Source organism: Podarcis bocagei (assembly GCF_964188305.1).
Source record: "Podarcis bocagei genome assembly, chromosome: 1".
Lineage (NCBI taxonomy): Eukaryota > Metazoa > Chordata > Lepidosauria > Squamata > Lacertidae > Podarcis > Podarcis bocagei.
The window spans coordinates 88,218,939-88,240,291 of record NC_138125.1 but is presented as its reverse complement, the minus strand read 5'-3'; the positions used below and the strand labels follow the sequence as shown (position 1 = coordinate 88,240,291).

General features: G+C 46.0%; 2 protein-coding genes across 8 annotated transcripts in view; one reads left to right on the top strand and one right to left on the bottom strand.

Annotated features, from left to right (window-relative positions):
- GLB1L (galactosidase beta 1 like) overlaps positions 1–13,786 on the bottom strand; it is a 14,849-nt gene extending 1,063 nt beyond the window's left edge. Inside the window, exons 1-16 of one of the 4 annotated variants that reach the window (XM_081189206.1) lie at positions 13,762–13,786; positions 9,083–9,232; positions 7,635–7,807; positions 6,517–6,667; positions 6,047–6,107; positions 5,472–5,566; positions 4,796–4,976; positions 4,645–4,703; positions 3,936–4,057; positions 3,503–3,543; positions 3,274–3,392; positions 2,276–2,350; positions 1,697–1,786; positions 1,470–1,583; positions 1,142–1,273; positions 360–566 (exon numbers count right to left, since the gene is read on the bottom strand). In XM_081189206.1, the coding sequence (XP_081045332.1) occupies positions 360–566; positions 1,142–1,273; positions 1,470–1,583; positions 1,697–1,786; positions 2,276–2,350; positions 3,274–3,392; positions 3,503–3,543; positions 3,936–4,057; positions 4,645–4,703; positions 4,796–4,976; positions 5,472–5,566; positions 6,047–6,107; positions 6,517–6,667; positions 7,635–7,807; positions 9,083–9,136 (1,674 nt within the window). In that variant the 5' untranslated portion in view covers positions 9,137–9,232; positions 13,762–13,786. Of the gene's footprint in view, positions 1–359; positions 567–1,141; positions 1,274–1,469; positions 1,584–1,696; positions 1,787–2,275; positions 2,351–3,273; positions 3,393–3,502; positions 3,544–3,935; positions 4,058–4,644; positions 4,704–4,795; positions 4,977–5,471; positions 5,567–6,046; positions 6,108–6,516; positions 6,668–7,634; positions 7,808–9,082; positions 9,233–11,956; positions 12,847–12,881; positions 13,590–13,761 lie in introns of those variants that run through there. The other 3 variants (XM_081189204.1, XM_081189203.1, XM_081189205.1) reach the window with 3 other exon arrangements.
- Positions 13,740–21,353, top strand: STK16 (serine/threonine kinase 16). Of its 4 annotated transcripts, none has more exons than XM_081189242.1 (8): positions 13,740–13,874; positions 15,839–15,951; positions 16,996–17,215; positions 18,448–18,581; positions 18,856–18,976; positions 20,293–20,388; positions 20,556–20,677; positions 20,754–21,353. In XM_081189242.1, exons 2-8 carry the CDS (start codon positions 15,866–15,868, stop codon positions 20,890–20,892), a joined length of 918 nt encoding a protein of 305 aa, XP_081045368.1. In that variant the 5' UTR covers positions 13,740–13,874; positions 15,839–15,865; the 3' UTR covers positions 20,893–21,353. The 4 variants fall into 4 exon arrangements, with proteins under 4 accessions (XP_081045368.1, XP_081045369.1, XP_081045371.1 ...); XM_081189243.1 differs by having other exon boundaries at positions 13,832–13,931; XM_081189245.1 differs by lacking the exon at positions 13,740–13,874 and adding an exon at positions 14,208–14,488.

The window sequence follows — 21,353 nt, the reverse complement described above, 5'->3', positions numbered from 1 at the left end:
CTAGGCACCCTTTTTTATAACAAGAATACAAAGCTTAAAATGAATGAGCTGCAGCTAAAATATGTTCATTTTTTAACATGGTCTACTCCTTCCCAGCCCCCTGCCCCCAATATTCTTAAGAGGGTCTCTTCGCCAGTCTTCAGAGAATAGCTGGAAGTGGGGAGGCAGAAAATGGTCCCCCTTTCCTTCTACTCTGCAGTTCTAATCTGAAATTTTAGGTGCAGTACTACGCCCAGAACGCAGAAACTGCTCGCGCTAATGAAATTCCCTGTCACAAAAGGAACAATGGGAGTTTTGAATACTGGCAGGTATCAGTTTAATAATTGAATAAATTGGAGTTAATCTGAGGATTGCAGTACCTTGGTCCAACCTGGGAGCTTCAAGTAGGAGTCCTCGCTGATGCCCGGTGTTGTGAATGTTCCTGTATAGAAAGCAGGTCCTGTGTGCCCACTGGTTGACTGGGTAATTGGCGGCCATGCATGGGCTACAGCTGTGTCTATGTCTAGTGGGTAGATGATCCAGTCACTGAGTATGGAGGTACCCAGTGTGATATTGTGGATCAGACCCTGGGCACAAAGATAAGTTAGAGGCAGGTTAGGTGCAGTCGAGAATAAGGTTAGAAAAGCACCCACAAGAGGAAATGGTGGAGTAGATAGCTGGCAAATAACCAGCACAGCAGTGCACCCCAACACCCCTGAGTGTTCATTCTTAGATCTATTTTGCCATTCACATTATTGACTTAAGTCACATCAGATCTTGCAGCGGCTAAAAAGTGGGACTGCCCCACTTCAGCTCAACTGTAGCCCATTTCCTAAGGCAGCACAATACAACATTCCAAAACGCAGAGAAGGCCCTCACTTATTTCATTAGACTCTAGTCCAGTGGTTCCCCACAGACCACTTGAAAATTGCCGAGTGCGCCTTGGTGGACCACTTAATGACTTTTCTTCCTGTGGTTGCCATAGTAATGTGCTGATTATGATTGTACAGCTTGAATTCCATAGTTATTCCCGTATGCGTATGAGACAGCAGCCTTTAAGTCCATGCCAACCATGCATGCCTCCAATTGACAATAGTGGAAGTGTTATCCTTCAGCCAACTATTCTGGCAGTAGTAGCCCCAGGCTCCCTTTTCAAATGCACCTTAAAGTCACTGTCATTGGCCCCAAAGTTGATGCGACCCATGCTCTCCACCACCAAGTCCAATGTGTCCCCAAGCTGGCCCGATATATTGATCCCATTCACTCTGTCTCTTTCCAGTGTCCCCTGGTACTCCTGAAGCAGGAAAGAAATAAGGTTAGCTGGTGCTCCAAGACAGAGCTGAAGCAAAGCTCCTGTGTGCTCCAGGCTCTGACCCATCCTATGAAAATGCAGTGAACCAGAGTGTGGGCCTAGGACTTGTTATACCCTTCCGTTTACCTAAGTAATAATCTTCCCTACCCACTAGGAAGGTCCCCACTCTCCACCTTACTCCATTGAGCAGAACGTAGGCAAGATCATGGACCCCATTCCCAGAGGCACTGAGTAAGGCAGACTCCACGATTTCCTGTGGTAGAAGGGTCCGGTAGAGCATGAAGCCATGAGCCTGGAATGCAGAACAGAATCCGCAAGAGGTGTCAACTGCAATCCCACTGGGGACTCTTAAGCAGAAATAGTCATGGGCCTTTGCTGACCCAGACTCTTAATCTACTTTCTTACCTGCTTCAGAGCTTCAAAGGTAATAGGATAGGAGGAATAGAACGGCAAGGAAGGCGAGAGAATGGCAAGAACATCCAGCAAGGCCACACGCTACAGAAAAGATGATGGGTTCATTTATTGCCTTTAAATTGTTCAATTATTCAAGTATGCTTCCCCCAACCCACCCAAATGGCTATTGTTAATTTTCTTATCACCCCAAAGCTAAGGATACAGGAACACTAAAACCAGGAGAAAACAAATAAAGATTGTAGAGTCAATCATAAAATGCTTTCAGAAATAAAAACCACTTTAAGCACAATCTAAAAATGAGTCTGTTGTGCCACCACCAAGAAGGCCCTGTACCTATCTTTACATGTGCAGTCTCTCATATACAATCATCACAGAGGCTCCTCTGCTTTCCACCAGCTCCCATTTCACTTCCTTCAGACTTCTCCCCAGTTTGCTTTTCTGCCTTACCAACTTGCACCTCAGCTGAAACACACTGAATGTTCAGGAAGGTGCCCACAAGAGAGCAAACTCACTCCACCATCCAACCAAAGACATGCACTTGTAAGGGAATGGCTTCCAGCTCTCACTCACCTGGGGTACGGATACATAGCCATATGCAAACTTCGGGGTAGGGGGTGGCATTGGTCCTGCGGGCAGCTCCTGAAACTGAAGTTTTAAAAAAAGAAAACACCATGTCAAGGGAGTTGGGCTGGTAGTTGGGGAAGCAAGCCAGCTCAAAACATTTTGCTGTCAGAAGCAGTACACCAGCAGACCAATCACTCAGGCTAACTCATTTCACCAGTATCTTTTGAGGATAAAGGGGGTAGGAGAACCTTGCAAAGCTACCCAGAGCTTAGAGAAAGGGTAGGATTAAATAATGAAAACTAAAAGCACCTTGTATTTCTGTGCCTGTGTTAAAGTACATCATCTACAACTTCCAAACCATGTATGGCATGGATGCAACAGGGAACAAGCCCCACTGAGTGGGACTTCCTTTTGTGTAAAGATGCTATACTGTTAGAAGAAGAAGAAGAAGAAGAAGAAGAAGAAGAAGAAGAAGAAGAAGAAGAAGAAGAGTTTGGATTTGATATCCTGCTTTATCACTACCCGAAGGAGTCTCAAAGCGGCTAACATTCTCCTTTCCCTTCCTCCCCCACAACAAACACTCTCTTACATGCACATGTGTGTGTGTGTGCGCACACACACACACAAACACACAGTCTCTCAAACACTTGTTCCCTCTTCCTCCTCAAATCTGCTGCTTGGCTGGTGGCTGCTTATTTTATTTATTGCATTGATTCATCACTTTCTACAAAAATGTCTCAAAACAATATACAAAATATTTCAAAATACCAAACAACTTGTCAACCATTTAAAAACACAGAATAAATATGCATAAAAATGTATTAAGATATTTTTTCCAAAAGCAATAATAAAAAGGATTCCACCTCATTAAAAGATTAGCACCAAAAATAGGTCATAAATCATACCCATAGAACTATATATGTTAAGAACCAAAAACCTGGGCAATCGAAAATGTCTTCAGTAACTGCATTCCACCCACTGATAGAAGAGGACTGTATTGTTACCTTGCTAATGACTGAGCGGATGATATACAGCTTGTCAGTAGGGTCTCCAGCCTCTGAGAGTGGTGCGTCATAGTCATAGCTAGTAGTTATGGGTTTGTAACCATCCTTGTAATCAGCACCTGGATAGAGAAGGTGTGAGAAGAAAGCACCTCTTATGTGCCCCCCAACACCTCCATCACCTGGCCAGAAGCTAAGTCTCCCTAGTTGCCCTAAGAAGCCAGAAACTCACCACTCCAGTAACCAAAGTTGGTGCCACCTTGGAACATATACCTGGAAGAAAGTCAGATATCACGGGAAGAGTTACCCTCCTATTTAAATAAAGGGGCAATGACAGGCAGTGGAATAGGAAACAAATAGATGTGAACTAATGTGGTGCAGCAGTTGGGGAATGCTTTGGAAAAGGTGTGCTAGTCTTTGGCCTAGGGCACTGTCTAAGACCATGCACCTTACTCTTGTTCTGCAAGGGATTTTTTTGTCCGCTAGGGAAATGGCCAAAAAGACGTGAAAATGTGGTGCGCACACACCTCTAAGGCAAAATGAGAGGTTCATAGTTAACAAGATGAAGCAAGGAGCTACGCATTGGCATCTTGGTGCTAGCTCTTGTTTCTTTGTACTATCCCTTGTGCCCCACTGCCCACTCTCCCCTATGGCCTCACGGTTACATGTTGACGTTGGCTCCCATTTCTAGAATCTTCTGTAGGCTGTTAGCCACTTTCTTAGCACTTTTTGTGGAGTGTGCCTCACCCCAGTAATCCAGCCAGCCAGTGTAGAACTCAGAATTTACCTAGGAGGAAGGCAGAATTAAAACATTTATGGAGCAGTAGCAGTCAGGTCAATACCATCACTTCTGCCAAAGTACTGGGAATAGGAAATACCAAGTTTGCTCCCTCCTCTGTGTTGGAATCTCATTGTACCAGACCTCACACCTATAATGCCCAGGACAGTCTATGTGGTGTGACTGTAGCTTGCACTGCAACACTGGGCAATATGCAACTTCCAACCAATTTTTGTGTGATAAGGTCCACAGCAATGGGATTATGGCTCTGGAATAATTTGCTTTCATGCAAAGAAGACAGGCTAGCTCATAGCCTATCAAGAGGCTCCTGAAAGCATTGGACTACAAGCTCTTTGGTCTCATAGCTCAGTAACTGCTGGGGCAAGTGAGGATTTCACATGCATGACTCTCTGGCTGCCTTGGAAACTGCTACAGAAGGATCATGGCAGTCAAGTATACGGGGTGGAAATAAAACAGAAGATGGCTCAGTTAAGATGCAGCCAGATTATTTTTGGAGATGGGTGCCAAGGAAGGAGTAAGCATAATTTGAGGCATAAGATGCCATTCTTCTACATGGAAAGGCCAGACGTTCTCACCAGTGGTCCCTTTGGCTCATACAGTCGCTGTAGCATAAATGCCTCCGTCACGTTTTCTTCTGTCAAAGGGCAAAGAAAGGAGCAGAAGTCAAAGCAAGATTCTTTCCTACCTCCTTCCAATCTCATCAGAGCTCACCCAACATCACTCTACCTGGTCCAAAGTCCACCGTGGCATATAAGCCCTGCAGTGTCCCGCACTTGAGCTCAGATGCTGAGGTGCCATCCGTGGTGAAGAGCACAACTTCCTCACCCAGGGAGGCACGAAAGACACCCAGTAGGTGGCGCATGTAGTTATAGTCGCAGGCATAGTAGCTCCCATATTCATTCTCCACCTGCCTGGGGAACAGCTGGCATTAAAGAAAGGTGACTCAGAGCCCACACCCTGCCTAAAGAAAAAGGTGTGTGGTAAGTCTTTGTATAGAGCCTCTCTTGTCAAGCACTAGATCTGCAGGATGATGCCCAACCCAATTTGCACGGGAGGCTGGTCACCCAAATAGGTGCACCTCCGCTCTTTGTAAAGGAGGAAAAAATACTGTTCTTGAAAGTTCCAAGGGTGCCTGAAGGGCTTTATTGTTTACAAATCCCTCCTACTGGACAGGGGGAGGCAGGCACAAAGCAGTGGTTTAAGGCAGGGGTGAGCAGTCTTCTGTCTTTGTTTTTAACTGAAATATTGAGATCCACCAAGTAGAGCCTGGTGTAAAAGCTATATACTTGCACTCCGATAGTAAGTTACTTAGGGCTCAGTAAGGTACATGTTTCACATCAGGGAACCTCTGAAGGTGCAACCAGAGGCCCAGGGACACACAATGCGCCTATGCTGCACGCACCTGGACACTGATGATGTTGCCTCCATTGTGGTAGAGATGAGGCTTGATCTTGGGTAGCAGGACTCCCAACCATCTGTCCACAGCTTGCAGGTAATCTAGGAGCATGAATCATCTTGCTCAGCCAACAACTGGGGCTCCTTTTCCCTATTTCCAACACCTTGCTAAGACAAGAATTGGTAATTGTGGTACTGTGTACAGAGAAAAGGTCTGAAAGTGCCCTTTGGCCATTATATACCACTCACATGGGCTGCTTTAATTCTGTGGAAGAGACATGGAAGTTGGAAGGCCCAGATGACTGGCCCTCTAACCACACAAATACACCAACCATTTAGGACTTACAACCCTCCAGATCTTGTGGATTATAATTCCGATCATTCCTGAACAATGATGGCTGGGGTGGATGGGAAATGGAATCTAAAAGCAGCTGGAGAGCCACAGGTTCCCCACCCCTGATCTTTTTGCATTCTGAGGTTTTCTACAGTCAAGCGGTATATAAATTTTAATGAAATAAATAAATCTACAGAATTGAACATGAGATCCAGAGGGTCTGACCCCTCCCTCTAGTTCTATCTTACCTGAGTCAGTTGTGCGCAGGGCAATATCTGGCTTTGTCAACAGCCAGGATGGAAGGCCACCCTAGGAAAGAAGGTCAATAGGTAAACAGTTCAAATAATGTCAGGGTCCATAGTTGCTCCTCTCCTGCTCCAAATCAATAAGAAATGGTGGAAAGGTCAGAAGGCAAGAATCCAGGTTGGAAAAAGTAGGTTTCCGATTTGTTATCATAAAAAAGTTGCTGAAGCCATAAGAGCAAGAAAATGTGTAGAGATCAAGAACTGGGAAAGATAATGTAGAGAAAAAGTAGAAGATTAAAAATCTATAAAGGTAAGACAAAGCTGAAAACTCAGAGAGATAAGGCAAGGTAAGGAGTTAAAGAGGATAAAATGATCAATGACTAGCAACCCTGTGTATGAGAGAGGTGAATTGTGCAGCATTCAGGTACTGCAAGTGAGTCTTAGCCCATCTGAATCTTTTGCCCAGCACTCACCATCTCCCATTCAGCACAGATGTAGGGTCCGGGTCGCAAGATCACCAAAAGGTCTAACTCGGCTACCAAGTTCAGAAATTTTTCCAAGTCTCTGTCACCAGAAAAGTTGTAGACACCAGGCTGTGGCTCATGGTAGTTCCAGGGCACATAGCTGAAGGGTGAAAATACATATTTCAGTTTGAAATAAGAAGGTGAGACAAGGAGGATACACCCCAGGAGATTCTTGAGGATTAACAGGGCAAGAATTTGTTACTCTTTTTATATTGTAATTTTATGTTGTGAATTGCTCCGAGATGTACAAACGAAGGCTGGTATACAAATTAAATACATTACACACACACACACACAGTGGCGGAGCTTCATGCTCTGGCACCAAGGGACAGAGAGCAGGCGGGGGCGGGGCTGGAACGCATCCTGGGGGCGTGACATGCCACCTCCGGGGGCGTGGCACCCAGCGGAAGCAGGGGAGCAGCCATGATGGCACCCCACCGGGATCACGCTGCCAGGGGCAGTGCGCTCCCCCCACAATCCTCTTCCTCCGCCAGTGCACACACTTATGGCCTAGGCTGACCAGATCTAAAAGAGGACACAGCTCTTGAACCTTTAATAGTTGTGCAGAAGAGGGAATTTCAGTAGGTATAGTTTGCATAATAAGCTACCCCCACTGACATTTCCTCTGTGATGTAATTATTATAGGTGCCACAAATACTACCCATCTTCCTTCTTTGCAGTTCATCTACAACTGGTTCTCAGTCTAGTATGGCCAAACATTTAAATATAACGAGGAGAAGAGGGGGCATGAACAGAAATATTTCTCCCTTAGCTTTCAGGTTGGGATGAAAGTGGAGGTGATTCCATTTTAAAAGAAAGCTGTACTGGAACAGGCTCATGTATCATGTCATCTTGGCTGCACGTTTTCAATGCAAGGAACCTTCAGTACTTGGGCCAGCTCCACCTTCAGACAGCATAAGCTTCTCTGCTCTAAATGTTGGCCAGAGTCTGCAGTGAGGACTGTACAGTGAGAAAAATGGAGCACCTGTGCACAGTCATTAGCCTCTGTCCTTCACTCTGGCACAGAATAAGTCCCAAGAGCCACACTTCCCCTTCTGGTCACTTACATTTGCACAGCATTGAGGCCACTCATGTACATCTTGAGGAGCCGATCTTTCCAATAGGCAGGTGGGACACGGAAGTAATGGATGCTGCCTGAGATATAGCGAAATCTAGCACCATCTTTGAGGAAGCAGTTATTCACATAATCAATGCGGAAGGAACGGTCTGTTGAGGAGGCCTGGCATTCAGGACAGGAGGGGAAAGAGAGTATTATTATTTTTTGTATAAAATTGAAACTTCATCCCATCTCCTGCTGAGAGGATCAAATAGAGAATGCCATCCTCTTCCCCTCTGCCATAGCAAGAGATATTTATGTCATCTCCCTGGCTATGGAACCTGGGTAGTAAGCTTGACACGGACTGTTTTGTGGGTAAGTCTGCAATGTGATTGCTTTGAAAAGAATCCTCCTAGATTTATGAGACATTATCCCTCTCCAGATCCTGGAAGATCAATTCTAAGATCCCAGTCAAGATTTGCACCTGAGGTTCAAGTCTGACTCCCTCCCTCCAGGACTCCAACACACACACACACACACACACACACACACACACACACATCACTGGTTCACGTGTGGCCCATTTACTAAATCATAATTTGAAGCCACTCAGTTCTCTGCTTCCAATGTTATGCTTTACCCTCTGCAAATATTCACACACACACAAAGTTTTTGTCATTTGGTCCTGCCCCTGAAATTGTTTCCACCAGTACAGACTGCTCATCATTACTGGCCAATTCACCGAGAATCTGACAGTTGGGAATGTACAGTGGTGCCCCGCAAGACGAATGCCACGCAAGACGGAAAACTCGCTAGACGAAAGAGTTTCCCCTTTTTGGAGGTGCTTCGCAAAACGAATCTCCTATGGGCTTGCTTCGCAAGACGAAAATGTCTTGCGAGTTCCTGTGAGGTTTTTTTCCTCCCCCCCCTTTTTCTAAGCCGCTAAGCCGCTTATCAGCTGATCCGATAAGCTGATAAGCTGCTTATCAGCTGATCGATAAGCTGATAAGCCGCTAAAAGCCGCTAAAAGCCGCTAAAAGCGCTAATCCGTCAATGGGCTTGCTTCGCAAGACGAAAAAACCGCTAGACGAAGAGAATCACAGAACGGATTCTTTTCGTCTTGCGAGGCACCACTGTAGCCAGTTTCTCTCTCTCCCTTGCAGCCATTTTTTTGGCTGAATAGGATTTTTTTTAAAGCAGCATGGCTTGATTACATATTGGGGAACTCCCAATATGAACCCATTCCTATACAACAGGCAAAATAATAGATGGGGGAAAGGAACCAAGAAGAGGTAAGGAAAAGCTTGAGCTCAGTTTGACTGGGGGGAGAGCAAGTGGGGAATCTAAAGCAACAGAAAAGGAAATCCTTAAATTTCCCCTAGGCAGTCTAAGATGGTTCCATTTCAGCTGTTTCTTCCAAAAAACCACCCTCCTGCAGTTCTCCTTCTTGTTGCTTACCTGGAGTTGCAGGCCTCCCAACACCACCATCAAAACACACAGCAGCAGCTCCATTTCTTTGGTTACAGCTTCAGCCCGGGACAAGAGAGTCACAAGGAATCATCACATGACAAGCTAGTGGGCAGGCCTGGTGCTTCCTCTGGTTGGTCCCTGTGAGGAGGGAAGTAAGTAAAGACAGGCCTTATTTGAACAGAGAGGTGGAAAAGAGGAGGCAATGTTCCAGCAACTATATACAGAGTCCGTAACTATAAATCAGAGGAGGAAATTATGAGGCACAAAACTCCCTCCAAATCCCAGGGAGAGAATTATGAAGCAGCACAGAGGAACTGGAACACAGAGTTGGTTTCCCGTACTCAAATTACAGAAGTATGAGAAACATAAACTTCTTCAAATCATCAGAAATGGTAGTTTGTGCTGCTCAAGGTTATATAGTGGATAGAAGGAGAGAGACAGCAGAGTTGGCACTGCACTGCACAGCTGCCTACCACTGGATCAAAAGCATCAATCTTGTTGTTTTGGTAATGGCACAAAGGATGCAGGTTTCTACTGCTCTGTACACACCATGCATTGAAAGTATGTTACTTTTCCCGAAGAATCTTGAGAACTGTAGTTTGTTAAGGGTGCTGGGAATTGTAACTACACAAGGGACAAACTACAGTTCCCATAATTCTTTGGGGAAAGTCAGATGCTTTTAATATATGGTATGTATACAGCCTCAGGGGACTTTAATTCTCCTTTATACATATAGACAAAATGTGGACATTTTTTGTAAGTTAAATTAAGTATCCAAATGAGCTACACCAAAAGCAGTGATTAGTCAAGGACCTGACATGCCTATCTAGTCTACAACAGCAAAAGAATAAGTGAGAACATCTAGTCTGACCTCCCTCAGATAATTTAAGGAATGTTGTAATCTATGGTAATACTGGGGGGCTATTACATTACAAATAACCAAATAATCTGTTTGGTCTGAAGGCTATGAGTAATGGAAAATTTACATTCTTCCCTCCCACCAGCAGCTTGCTGCAATGATTAATCTGCACAGTCTGCTAAATCCTGGGATCTGTCTTCTAATATGGATGTATCCGGTTTTAACTTCCAGCTGTTCAATTAAATTGCACTTTGACATTTAATCCACTATCATTAATCAGTGCTTATTTTTCTTTCTGAGAGAAGCTGCAAGATGGTGCTCCATTAGTCTCCTTTACTTTTTGGTTTGTTTGTTATAATCATTGCTTCCTTGGTGCCTTCCTGCTCCCACATTTAATACTGTTGCACACCACCCTAGTTCCTGAGCAGTGCAAGATTCCAGGGGTTCTAGGGGTTCATTTACCCTGGGTTTGTGTTTCCTTTGGGAATGAGGCACAGTGGAGACTGCAGTGTCTTTAGGATATATGGTTTATCTACACATATATACAACCTGAGCCTACAATGGAAGGGTTCACAGCATTAACACCCCTAGAAGGCCTTGCTTGTCTCATAGCCACAGCCTTAGATTCCAGCAGAAATCAGGCCTGGCGCTCTCTCGCTCTCTCTGGCTTTCCAACCCACTGTTTTTGGCTCCAGCTTCTAGTTCACATAACTCAACCCTCAACTCTGTCCTTTTGTCTTTCCAACCAGTGAAGGAAGGCCCACCCATTTGTCCTCTGGCACAGAGCCACTCCCTTTGCTCCCTGAAGGACTCTTACTTAGAAGGCCATTACCAGGCTGGCCTGGCTATTTCAGCAACTGAATCCATGCATACAGCCTACCCACTTCCAAACTCATAATGAAACTAAAACAGATTGCAATTTCTCCTAACTACAATTAATGTTAGAGGCCTCTCTTCCTTGCTCTGTGTACCCCACTGGCATAAACTGATCCCTTTCTATAGGAATGAGATGCTCAGCCATATAGTATCTTATAATACAAAGTCAGACCACTGGTCATCCAGTCCAGAAATTGTTTACTCTATAGCATCTTTATAGTCTTGGAAAGACAGTAGTCTTTCTCAGCCCTGCTTCTTGAAACCCATTTAAGTGAAGTCACAAGGAACTAAACCTGGGAGATTCTGTGGGCAAAGCTAGCTCTGTCAGTGAACTCCCCAAAACAGAATCCTAAGAGAAACTCAAGTAACCGATGATAAAATTATAGAGGTCAAGAGGACTGAAAAGCCTGCCAGTCTGCACCTTGCCCAGTGTAAAACTATTCAACCACCAACCCCTCACAGTTCCAGACTATAATTTGCCAAGAAAAAGGGAGCAAGTGCACTGCAGAAAGGTGCATGCAGGGATAACAGTTTGAAAAGACTTACACAAACGGGTTGAGCTACACACTACAAGGGAAATCCCAAATCTCCTAGGGTCCTTACCAACCTGACTGGCATGAGGGGGATTCTTGCCCAGTCCCAAATACGGGCACAAACAAAACCTTGTCTACTAACTGAATGCTTTTCTGTTCTATCCAACACATCACATATTTAGGCAGCAGGCAATGCAGTTAAGGAATGCTGTCAATGGGTTTGACTCCTTATCACTTGACTGTGGTTAATTTTGGGTTTGTGGCATGTTTGTGGTTTAAAAGCTGTGTTTAAATTTGGCATGATGTACAATACTTATTAACATAGTAGAGCATGAATATCAGAGTCCAGTGAATGAATCAAAAGCACAGTCCCAGAATTAAACCTGAAGAAAACATACAAGAGTAAGTGTCATCTATGATTTAATATTATTTTGGATATACTCTACTGAAAAATAAAGATAGTATTACCTGTTTGTTACACTACTCTATGAACAACTGTGGTACATTTTATATGATTAATATTATAGATTTGTTTTGTGTATGACATTTTAATATGTATTTTAAATAGAATACATCCAACTTACAAGAACTCACCTATCATCTAAAGAACCTTTTACTTACTGGGCCTTTGCATTACTGTGTCCAGTCAGCAGCAGGAGTCATTTGTATACCCGCAGGATGATGCATATCTTTGCCACACCAGAGCTATATCACCTTTGATGTCACCACATTCTGTGCCACCTCACAAAGGGATAGGATGTTCTAGGAATATGGGTCTCATCAAGAGTCACAGACTGGTACAAATTATGAGAAACACATCAGGTTCCAGAAATACCACCTTAGTTTTATTCTAAGCCAGAGGGATTACTTGGACATTATATGGAATGCCCCCCTTCTCATATTCATATTTGAGAACTGAGGAAATGAAATTATTTTTATCATCATTATCATCATCATCCATAGTGGTAGTAAAATTAATTCTCCTTCATGTCTTGTGGGTGGCTGGTGTAGTGAACTTAGTGGGAGAAAATATGCATTCAAATCCAAACTCTTATGGTACCGGGAAATTGGAAGGGGGGTGAGAGATCTTTCCCACCACCACCACAAGCCTTGCCTCTCCATACTAGGAGCCAAAGGCAAAGAGACTCTGCTACCAAATGTAGCAATTCACTGATAAATCTATGTATTAGGTCAATGGAAAACTTTAGAAATTCATATAAAATCACTGCAATGACAGATTTACACCATTCCAACATTGTTCTACTCAGAAGGAAAATAGCTAGCAGGGGAGGAACTTCGGAAATGGGTAGGGGCAGCCATAATCCCTGAAGGGTGAGACCCCCTTACTCAGTGTGTCCCACTGCTTGGGTGATAATCTCTAGCATCCTGGCACCTGAGTACCAGAACAGGTAGTCATTCTAAGAACAATCCCAAACCCAACCTTAGTGGATTGGGGTCTTGGTCAAGACAAAGGGTGTGCTTAACTTGTCTGGGAAAACAGGAAAATGTAAATACTTACCTTTGTTTCGCCTAAAGATTGGAAGGTGGGGGTCATGTGAGGACAGGGTAAGCTTGGTGCTCAGGCTTCTGCCAGAAGACCCCTCCCAATTTATGACACAGTCATGACAAATGTATGATGTTTTACTAAGGGTGTTATGGGTAAGTTGGGAAACTTATAAAAACAGGGAGCCATCCTTTGTTTGGGACTTCTCTCTGCTTCTTCCATGTGGTAGTCTTGTTGCAACAATAAAGATCAGGCCTACTGGCCGCTGCTTTCCTTCGATCTCCTGGCTAAAGTCTCTTGCTTGTGACCCCCAACTTGAACCTATGGGAGCCAAAGTTAGGCAATTGTGGGGTGCTCCAATGACTCCCTTATACTCAAACACCAAGTTAGCTGAACAATCTTGGGCTAGCCACCACCGGCCTACCCTACCTCACAGGGTTGTTGAGCATAAAGAGGGGCGGCGGCATATAGAGCTCTTTAGAGGAGTACTAGGTTAAAAACGTAACAAAAAAATAAAATGTTGAAGCCTTACATAGGATTCAGAAGGGGAGGGGTTAAAGAAACAAGAGGCATGCAAATTTTATGAAAAAAGGAATAACAAATCTTCACAGCAACCCTGTGAGGTAAACCAGTGTTTATGACGGTGTGCATTTACTTGGGAATAAGCCTCACTAAATTCAACACATTTACTCCTCAGTAAACACGCATGGGGGTCCAGAATCCACTAACCACGTCCAACCACAACACTCTGTCTCCTAAACTGGGACATTCTGCTCTTGTAGCTCTTTTTTTTCTCCCCCTCCCCCCATTCCCTGCTCAGTTTCCTCCCTTCCACGCTCCCTGCCCTCCGCTCCCGCAGCTCCTGCTCCGCCCCCTTGAACGGTTGCTAGGCTACCTTCTGCGGGCGGCAGTGCGGATGGCGCGGAATAATGACGTCGAGAGGCGGAGTGCGCGGCTTCTGTCGCGCTGCAGCTCCCTCGGAAGCGTCCGTGCGCCGGACAGAGACGGGTGAGTCCTTAGCCCACTCCTCTCCGCCCCCGCCCCGGCCCCGCCCCATCTCCGCAGGTAGGCGGGGCCTTAGGAAAAGTGACAGGGTCGTGGGCTTCCACTATTCCTGGCTCCAGCCTGCTGGGGCCAGAAAGAGAGCTTCGCGTGGGCTCCTCAAGGCAATGCTTCAGCTCCCTTCCCCCTCATTTTGAGCCCGGGCTCAACTCCGGGAACCTAGTCCGAATGTCCGGGCTCAGCACTGGAACAAAATGACATAACAACGAAAGCGAACGTGTCTCTAGCCATGTACAGAGTGTAACCCCCCCCCCGCTCGTGGCGGAGTCAGCTTAGGCACCGCACTGCGGAGAGAGGGAGATGTTGGTGACAAAGCCTTCATCCCAGGAGCGCCCACGCGTGGTTTTCTCCTGGGTGGTGGGGAAGCTGATTTCTGCTGTTTCTGCCCCTCCTCCACCTACTCCGGAATGCAGCCTCTCGTTCAAATCGGAATGATTCAATTGGAGGTCACTTGAGTAGGAAGCTGGTGTCATGTGTTTGTAAAGTGAGCTGTCGTTGCCAGCTGTCACCTGGAGAGAGAGGAAAAACTAGGTCTCCTCGGACCCCAGATACCAACCAGTGTGAGAAACTGTTTAATTTACAAAGGCATGTACTGTGTTATAGGGAGCTTGCCATGGGTGTTTCCAAAATGTTTCATTTATTACTTGCACTTTAAAAATTGTAAACTGTAACACACTTCTAGTAGCCATTCACTGAAACATTTTCACTTCCTCTCCTTGCCTGAGTGGAGTTCTCTGTGTACATAATTCAGCTGGTGCCACGATTTAGACTGCAAACCTAACTCCATTTACCTTGGACTAAGCCACATTGGATTCAGTAGGACTTACTTGTGCCTAAGGTGATACCAGTTATGGGCCATCATAGGCATGTTGCTGCATGGTATGCAGTGGCGTAGCGTGGGGGGTGCAGGGGGGGCCGGCCGCACCGGGCGCAACATCTGGGGGTTAGGGTTAGGGGCGCAAATCTACGGGTTAGGGGGCACAAATCCACGGGTTAGGGGGCGCAAATTACTTGCCTTGCCCCGGGTGCTGACAACCCACGCTACGCCACTGATGGTATGCATTCTTTTCCTGCTCAGATGAAAAATTGGGTTTTCCCTTTCTCTGGGGATGGAGAGGGGAGAGACTGCTGTAACTAGACACAGAATCCTGAATGAATGAAGTTGATATCTCATTTCCACATAAGTAGGCCATTTGCTTTTGGAAGATCCAGTGAATATATTTTTCTCAATCTTGAGTTGTGACTGATCATCACATTTGAAGTGGGAAATTAACTAGACATACTCTTCTTCAATCCGTCAGCAGATTCAATGATGAGAGGGTGGAGAATTTGTTTCCCCCCAGCACCTGTTTGCTTGAGGCACCTAGGATCATTTGCTTTCTTGGTGCCAGTTTTGTGGATGCTGCCGTTAAATTGCACTGTCACTGACTGACCAATTTTATTTTATTTTTGGCAGGACTTCAGATGAATGCATTTTTGGGGTTTTACCCTGCTACACTTTCATACAGTACAAGTTTTTAGCTTTCAGCTGGCTGCTGGCTTTAATTGCTTTCATATTTATTCATTGGCGTTTCCATTTTATTTGTTATATTATGAGTTGTATCCAGTGAAGCTTTCCCATTCTTTCAAGAACTTCAGCTTGTGCAATGGAACTTGCCCTCTTTCTGCATCCCCCACACGTATCCTCTGGGTTTCTCCCCCAATCCTCAGGAGCAGATTGTGGGGTGGAGCATGGGAAGAGGAGGGGAAATTCTAATGCACAAGCAGAAGTCCTTGCAGGAACGCAAAGATTTTGTTGGATGCAGCCCCTTCAAATTGTTAATGCTGTTAGCCATCTTGAGCATCATGTATGAAAAGGCAAGAGACAAAATATTATAAATGAATAAATATTGCTTTCTTTCCCTCTGTAGGACCTGAAGGATGTTGGAGCAACCATCATGGGCCAAGCCCTATGTATCTGCTCAAGGGGAACCATCACCATCAATAACAAACGTTACCTTTTAATCCATAGACTTGGGGAGGGGTGAGTATATGACAACTGAGGACTAAGTTTTCACACCTCTCATCTACACATTGAGTACTATGTTAGCAAGAAATAAAGCTGGAAGGTACATCATCTAGGGTCTGTGTACTCCAGTGGTAGGGATTCTGCGGCACTCGAGATGCTGTTGGATTTCAGCTTCCATCATCTTTGACCATTGTCCATATTGGATGTGACTGGAGGACACATATTCCCCACCCCATCTACCAAATCCACTGCAGAGGCAATATTCATCCTGTATAACTCACCCCTCCAATATTTTATTAATGCTTTGGTGTAAGCTCCTTTGAACTTACTTCTAAGTAAATGTGCTTAGGATTAAGCAGCAAATATTTCTGCGGACAGCTACAACTACTCTGAACAACTTGTTCCGTTGCTTACTCATTCATTACAGTTGGAAAGTTTATTCCTGATATGTAACCAAAGTCTTCTTTGCTGCAATTTGAACCTGCTGGTCTTCCCTCAGTAGTCTTGGTAAACAGACATCCTCCCTCCTCTGTGTCATTTTTTAGATAACTAAAACACACTTAACTGCTAGGCCGTCAGACCAGCTCAGTGGTGTTGTTTTTTTCTGATGACTGCAAATGTCTGATGTTTCAGATGAAACTACAGGAAGCGTCAGGATATAGGGTGATCTATCCTCCAACCTTCATTCCCAATGGGTTAGGCACACTTTCAGTGTATGGTTGAAACCCTCATTGTTATTGATAAGCCTGTTAAATTGCTGTGTATTTTTGCACTGTTTGCCAGCTGTGGTGATGGATAGAGAGGAGCACAAATACTTTCCTGTGCCACAGCATGAAATTAATGCCTTATTCCTCAGTTGATCGTTGGAGAGGAAGAAGGTTGCATAATTCCCTCTTTTTAAAAATCTCCTATTCCGAGTTGTAACAGCACTACTTTGTTAGCTTAGAAGCGGGCAGGAGCAGAGGACTGTGCATACAGACAGCAGGAGAGGAGAAGAAGAATCCTTTCTTTTCCCTACCCTTCCCTGCTCTGTTCCTGACATACCTTCTCCCCACACAGAGGTTTTAGCTACGTGGACCTAGTAGAGGGGCTGCATGATGGGCGCTTCTATGCACTGAAACGCATCATATGCCATGACAAGGATGATCGCCAGGAGGCCATGCATGAGGTAGAGATGCACCTTCTCTTTGAGCATCCCAACATCCTGACCCTGTGTGCACATGCCATGGTGGAGAGGGGATCCAAACACGAGGCCTGGCTCCTGTTGCCTTTCCTGAAGGTGAGTGTGGGTGTAAGGTGCAGGTGGATACAGCAGTGCATGCTGGGAAATGTAGTATTTGTGGCTACATCATGCAAGGCTGAGAGGTGTTGTATACTGGGAAAATAGCTGCAGAGTTTGGTCTCTTCCAGCAGCCGCCTGGTTCCCACCAAGGATGGATACATGAGACCATTTTCAGGATGGAGCCACTTGATGTAACCCTGCTTCTACACCAGTTGCAATCGGTCCCATAGTATTTATTTATAAAATTGTTTTCATCTTGCCCTTTGGACTCCCACCCCAGGTGGCCTGCAATCACAAGTTAAAAAAATAAACCAATACAGGTTTCCCAGGGTACAGAATGGAAAGGGTGTCATCAGCATATAGATGGTACCCAGTCCCAAATCCTTGGATAATCTTTCCCACTAGTTTTCATGTTGCTACTAGACAGCATAAGGGGCAAGCGGAACCCTGAGATTCATCTCCTTTTTGGCTGCCAGAGCCTCAGAGCGCATGTTATTCTCCTTGACTTCTACTGGACCAGATTCCAGAGCTGTCCTCTGTGGTAAAGGGCCTCCGTCTGCTTTTACAGACTCTGCTGCATCAGTTTGAAAGGATTTAGTAACCTGGCAGCACATGAGATTTTGTGGCAGCTGCCACAGTACTCAGGGGATCAGATAATCTGATCTGGTTTTTCTCTAGGCATCCCTTAATGGGACCCATGGCAGCAACCTGTGAAGTCAGCTTGGAACCTTTGGCATCCATTCCTTTCCTAAAGTCAACCCAGATCAGTAAGCTGAAAGCAAAGGTTGTCTTTATTGTAGTTTTACTCCGCTGTGCTGTGCTCAACTGTGCTCCTGCATTTCTGCTATGCTTGCATTTTGGCCCTGGCAGAGAGTTCTACAACAATAGTCACCTAAAAACAGCAGACCCCAGCAGAGTGATAGGGCAAGTTCAGAGCTGGAAGCATGGTGACCCATAGTCAAGCAGGAATAAGTGCCTCTTGGAATGGTTAGGCAATCAGGCTGGCTCCAAAGCCGCTGTCCCCAAAAGCTTTTTTTGCATCTTCTCGGTCATATTGGAGTGGGGATGGTGCCATCCTCTAGGAAATCACTTCCTTCAGCCCTGTGCAGGTGGAGGGTTTGTGCCTAATACATTAAATGCACTAATAGAGGATCTCTTCCTCGCCCGGTATTTTTTGAGGAGAATATGTGTGATCCCCATCACCAGCGTGCCTGGGCTTCTCTTTGCAGAGAGGGACCCTTTGGCAGGAAGTTGAAACTCTGAGAGATAAAGACGCCTTCATGCCAGAGGAGAGGATCCTGGCCATCCTTCACGGCATCTGCCGGGGCCTGCAGGCCATTCATAACAAGGGCTATGCACACAGGTGAGAAGCTGGGTCTAGAAAGCATGGGGCATTCTCACCGTTGGAACAGAGCCCATGTGTGGGGAGGGTGGAGGAAGTGGGTGACGTAGTTGATCAGTTGTAGATCAGTATTGACAGCACCGACACAGGAGTTTGCAAAGGTAAAGAACCACATTTTGACATGGAGCAGTATTTGCAATAGGGGAAGCCAGAGCCTGGGGACGTAAGAGGTTCAAAGCCAACTTCAGAGCTCTGATGGTTCTGTGGCTGGGCAAATCAAGGATATTTTTTTCAGGGACCTGAAGCCTACAAATGTGCTCCTGGATGATGAGGACCAGCCGCTGCTGATGGACCTGGGCTCTATGAATCAGGCCCGCATTGAGGTGCAAAGTTTGCGGGAGGCCATGACTATTCAGGTAGGAGGGCAGCCTGGAGAAAAGGAAATGGGAGAATAGCTGCTTCCAGCAAAGATGAAGAACCCTCTAAATTAGATTAATTGTAAAAGGAGCTCAGGCAGGCACCAGTCCCCTCAACACCTGCAATTAAACAGAAGAGTGGAAGGGAATGTTAGCAAGTTGTGATCTTGTTTGCCCATGCAAAACAATCAATGTGATACTATGCAATCTTTGCTTCTGTAACATGGAAAATTTCCACAGAGGAAAGAGCAGTTTAAAAAAACTTCACAAAGTTCTCTGAAGCTACCTATTCCTTAACTAAAGTCACCATAAGTTGTGTCTCCAAAAGATTAACAGCATTCCCCCTTCCATCCCACATAGCGTGGTTAGGGCTGCAACAAGAGGCAAATAAACTAGCATATAAACTGTGATGGGTCATTAATTTAGAAAGTTATCATCTTTCTCATAATTAAATAATAATGTCAATCACTTCAAAGTACCATATTTTTCGCCCTATAGGACGCACTTTTTCCCCTCCAAAAATGAAGGGGAAATGTGTGTGCGTCCTATGGGGCGAATGCAGGCTTCAGGAAGCTATCCGCAAGCTTTGCAAGCCCGGTGGGAGTTCCCGCAGGCTCGCAAGGCTTGTGGGCAGCAGCCTGCAGCCCGAAGCACGGGGCGCACTGCACAGCGCGCCCCGGGCTTCGGTTCCCTGACCTGGTTTGGAGGCTGGCGGTGGGGAGAAGCGCGCTTCTCCCCGCCGCCAGCCCCACAAGCTCCGGGGACAGCGGGGAGGTGGAGCGCTGCCATCCCGCTGTTCCCCGACCTGGTTTGGGCTTCAGGCAGACATCCGCAAGGCGTGGGAGCCCAGCGGGAAGTCGCGCCGGTCTCCCAAGGCTTGCGGAGAGCTGCCTGTTCTGGGGGCTGGGGTCGGGGGAAGCTCGGGCGTCTGGGGGGGGAAATAAATTTTTTTTCTTTATTCCCCCCCCCCAAAAAAAAACTAGGTGCGTCCTATGGGCCGGTGCGTCCTATGGGGCGAAAAATACGGTATATGTAGAATTGAGAGACCTGTGGGGCAGGCAGAGCCCAAGGTTTCCTTTTCTCTGGTAAGCTGCAATCATTCACTTTAACACTACTGCCACTACATTAAATTATAGGCATTGCAGGAATGTTCCTGAGGAAAAAAGTTGAGACGAAGGCCTTCCGTTTACTTTCTCTTTCACTCTCCCTCTCTCACATACTGTATTTGAGATTAAGTTCTTGTCTTATTTATTATTTATTAAATTTGTCAGTTGCTTTATATTGCCCAAAGCGACTTCCTCTAATTCATTTTGCAGGACTGGGCTGCCCAACGTTGCACCATCTCATACAGAGCACCAGAGCTGTTCACTGTGGAGCGTGAATGCGTCATCGATGAACGTACTGACGTCTGGGTAAGGATCCTCCATTTCCATTTAGGAAAAACAATCCTCTTGGTCACCGAAGTTAAAAGATGCAATACCCCAATTTGTCCCTGTGCAAGGGAGGGAGATCCTGTCCTTGAGGTACCTTTCCATTCAAGAGCCAGCTTTCTCTCTGCTCTCACCTTGCCTCTGCTTAGTCCTTAGGCTGCGTTCTGTACTGTATGATGTTTGGAGAGGGGCCTTACGACATGATCTTCCAAAAGGGGGACAGTGTGGCCTTGGCAGTGCAGAACCAACTCACTGTGCCCCAGAACACCAGGTAAGGAATGGCTGTGTGAAAGGAAGGTTGTTCTTGAACCAAGACAGACCAGGTACAAAGCGCCTCTGAATTTCAGGTACTCGCCTGCTTTGGAACGCCTCCTCTCCTCCATGATGGTGGTGAATCCCCAAGAGCGCCCATTCATCGCTGACATCATAGGCCAGCTTGAAGCGATACAGCCACCTCCCACCGGGCAGGACATGACACGCATCTGAGCCCAGAGTGTGTGGGGTAAGCAAGGAGGCAGCAAAGGAACTGAAGCCCACGTGGGGGACCTCCAGTGGTTCAAAGCTTACAGGAAAGACTGGACAAGGCTTCATTGCATTCCAGTTCTGTGCCTGCCTCCTTCCTTCGGAAACTCTTCCGCAGTGGGGCCATCGCCTGCCTTGGAACTTGCTTGAAGGTCCTCCTGCCATTCTCACTGGTGGCCTAGCATGCACCTTACTGGACTTCACCTGCGTTGTAGGCCATGGTCAGCCACCTCCCCAAAGCAGCAGGATGCTGCTCTTACAAGGGACCAAGATACCTCATCACCGGCTGGGAAAGAGAACCCAGCATTCTGTACTCAAGTACAGCTTCTAGCTGAATGATTTAAGAAGCTGGTGTCTTATTTGTTTTGGTACAGGCATGTCTTCCAGGCCTGTCATGACAAATAAAGTCTTCATACTCAGCTGTA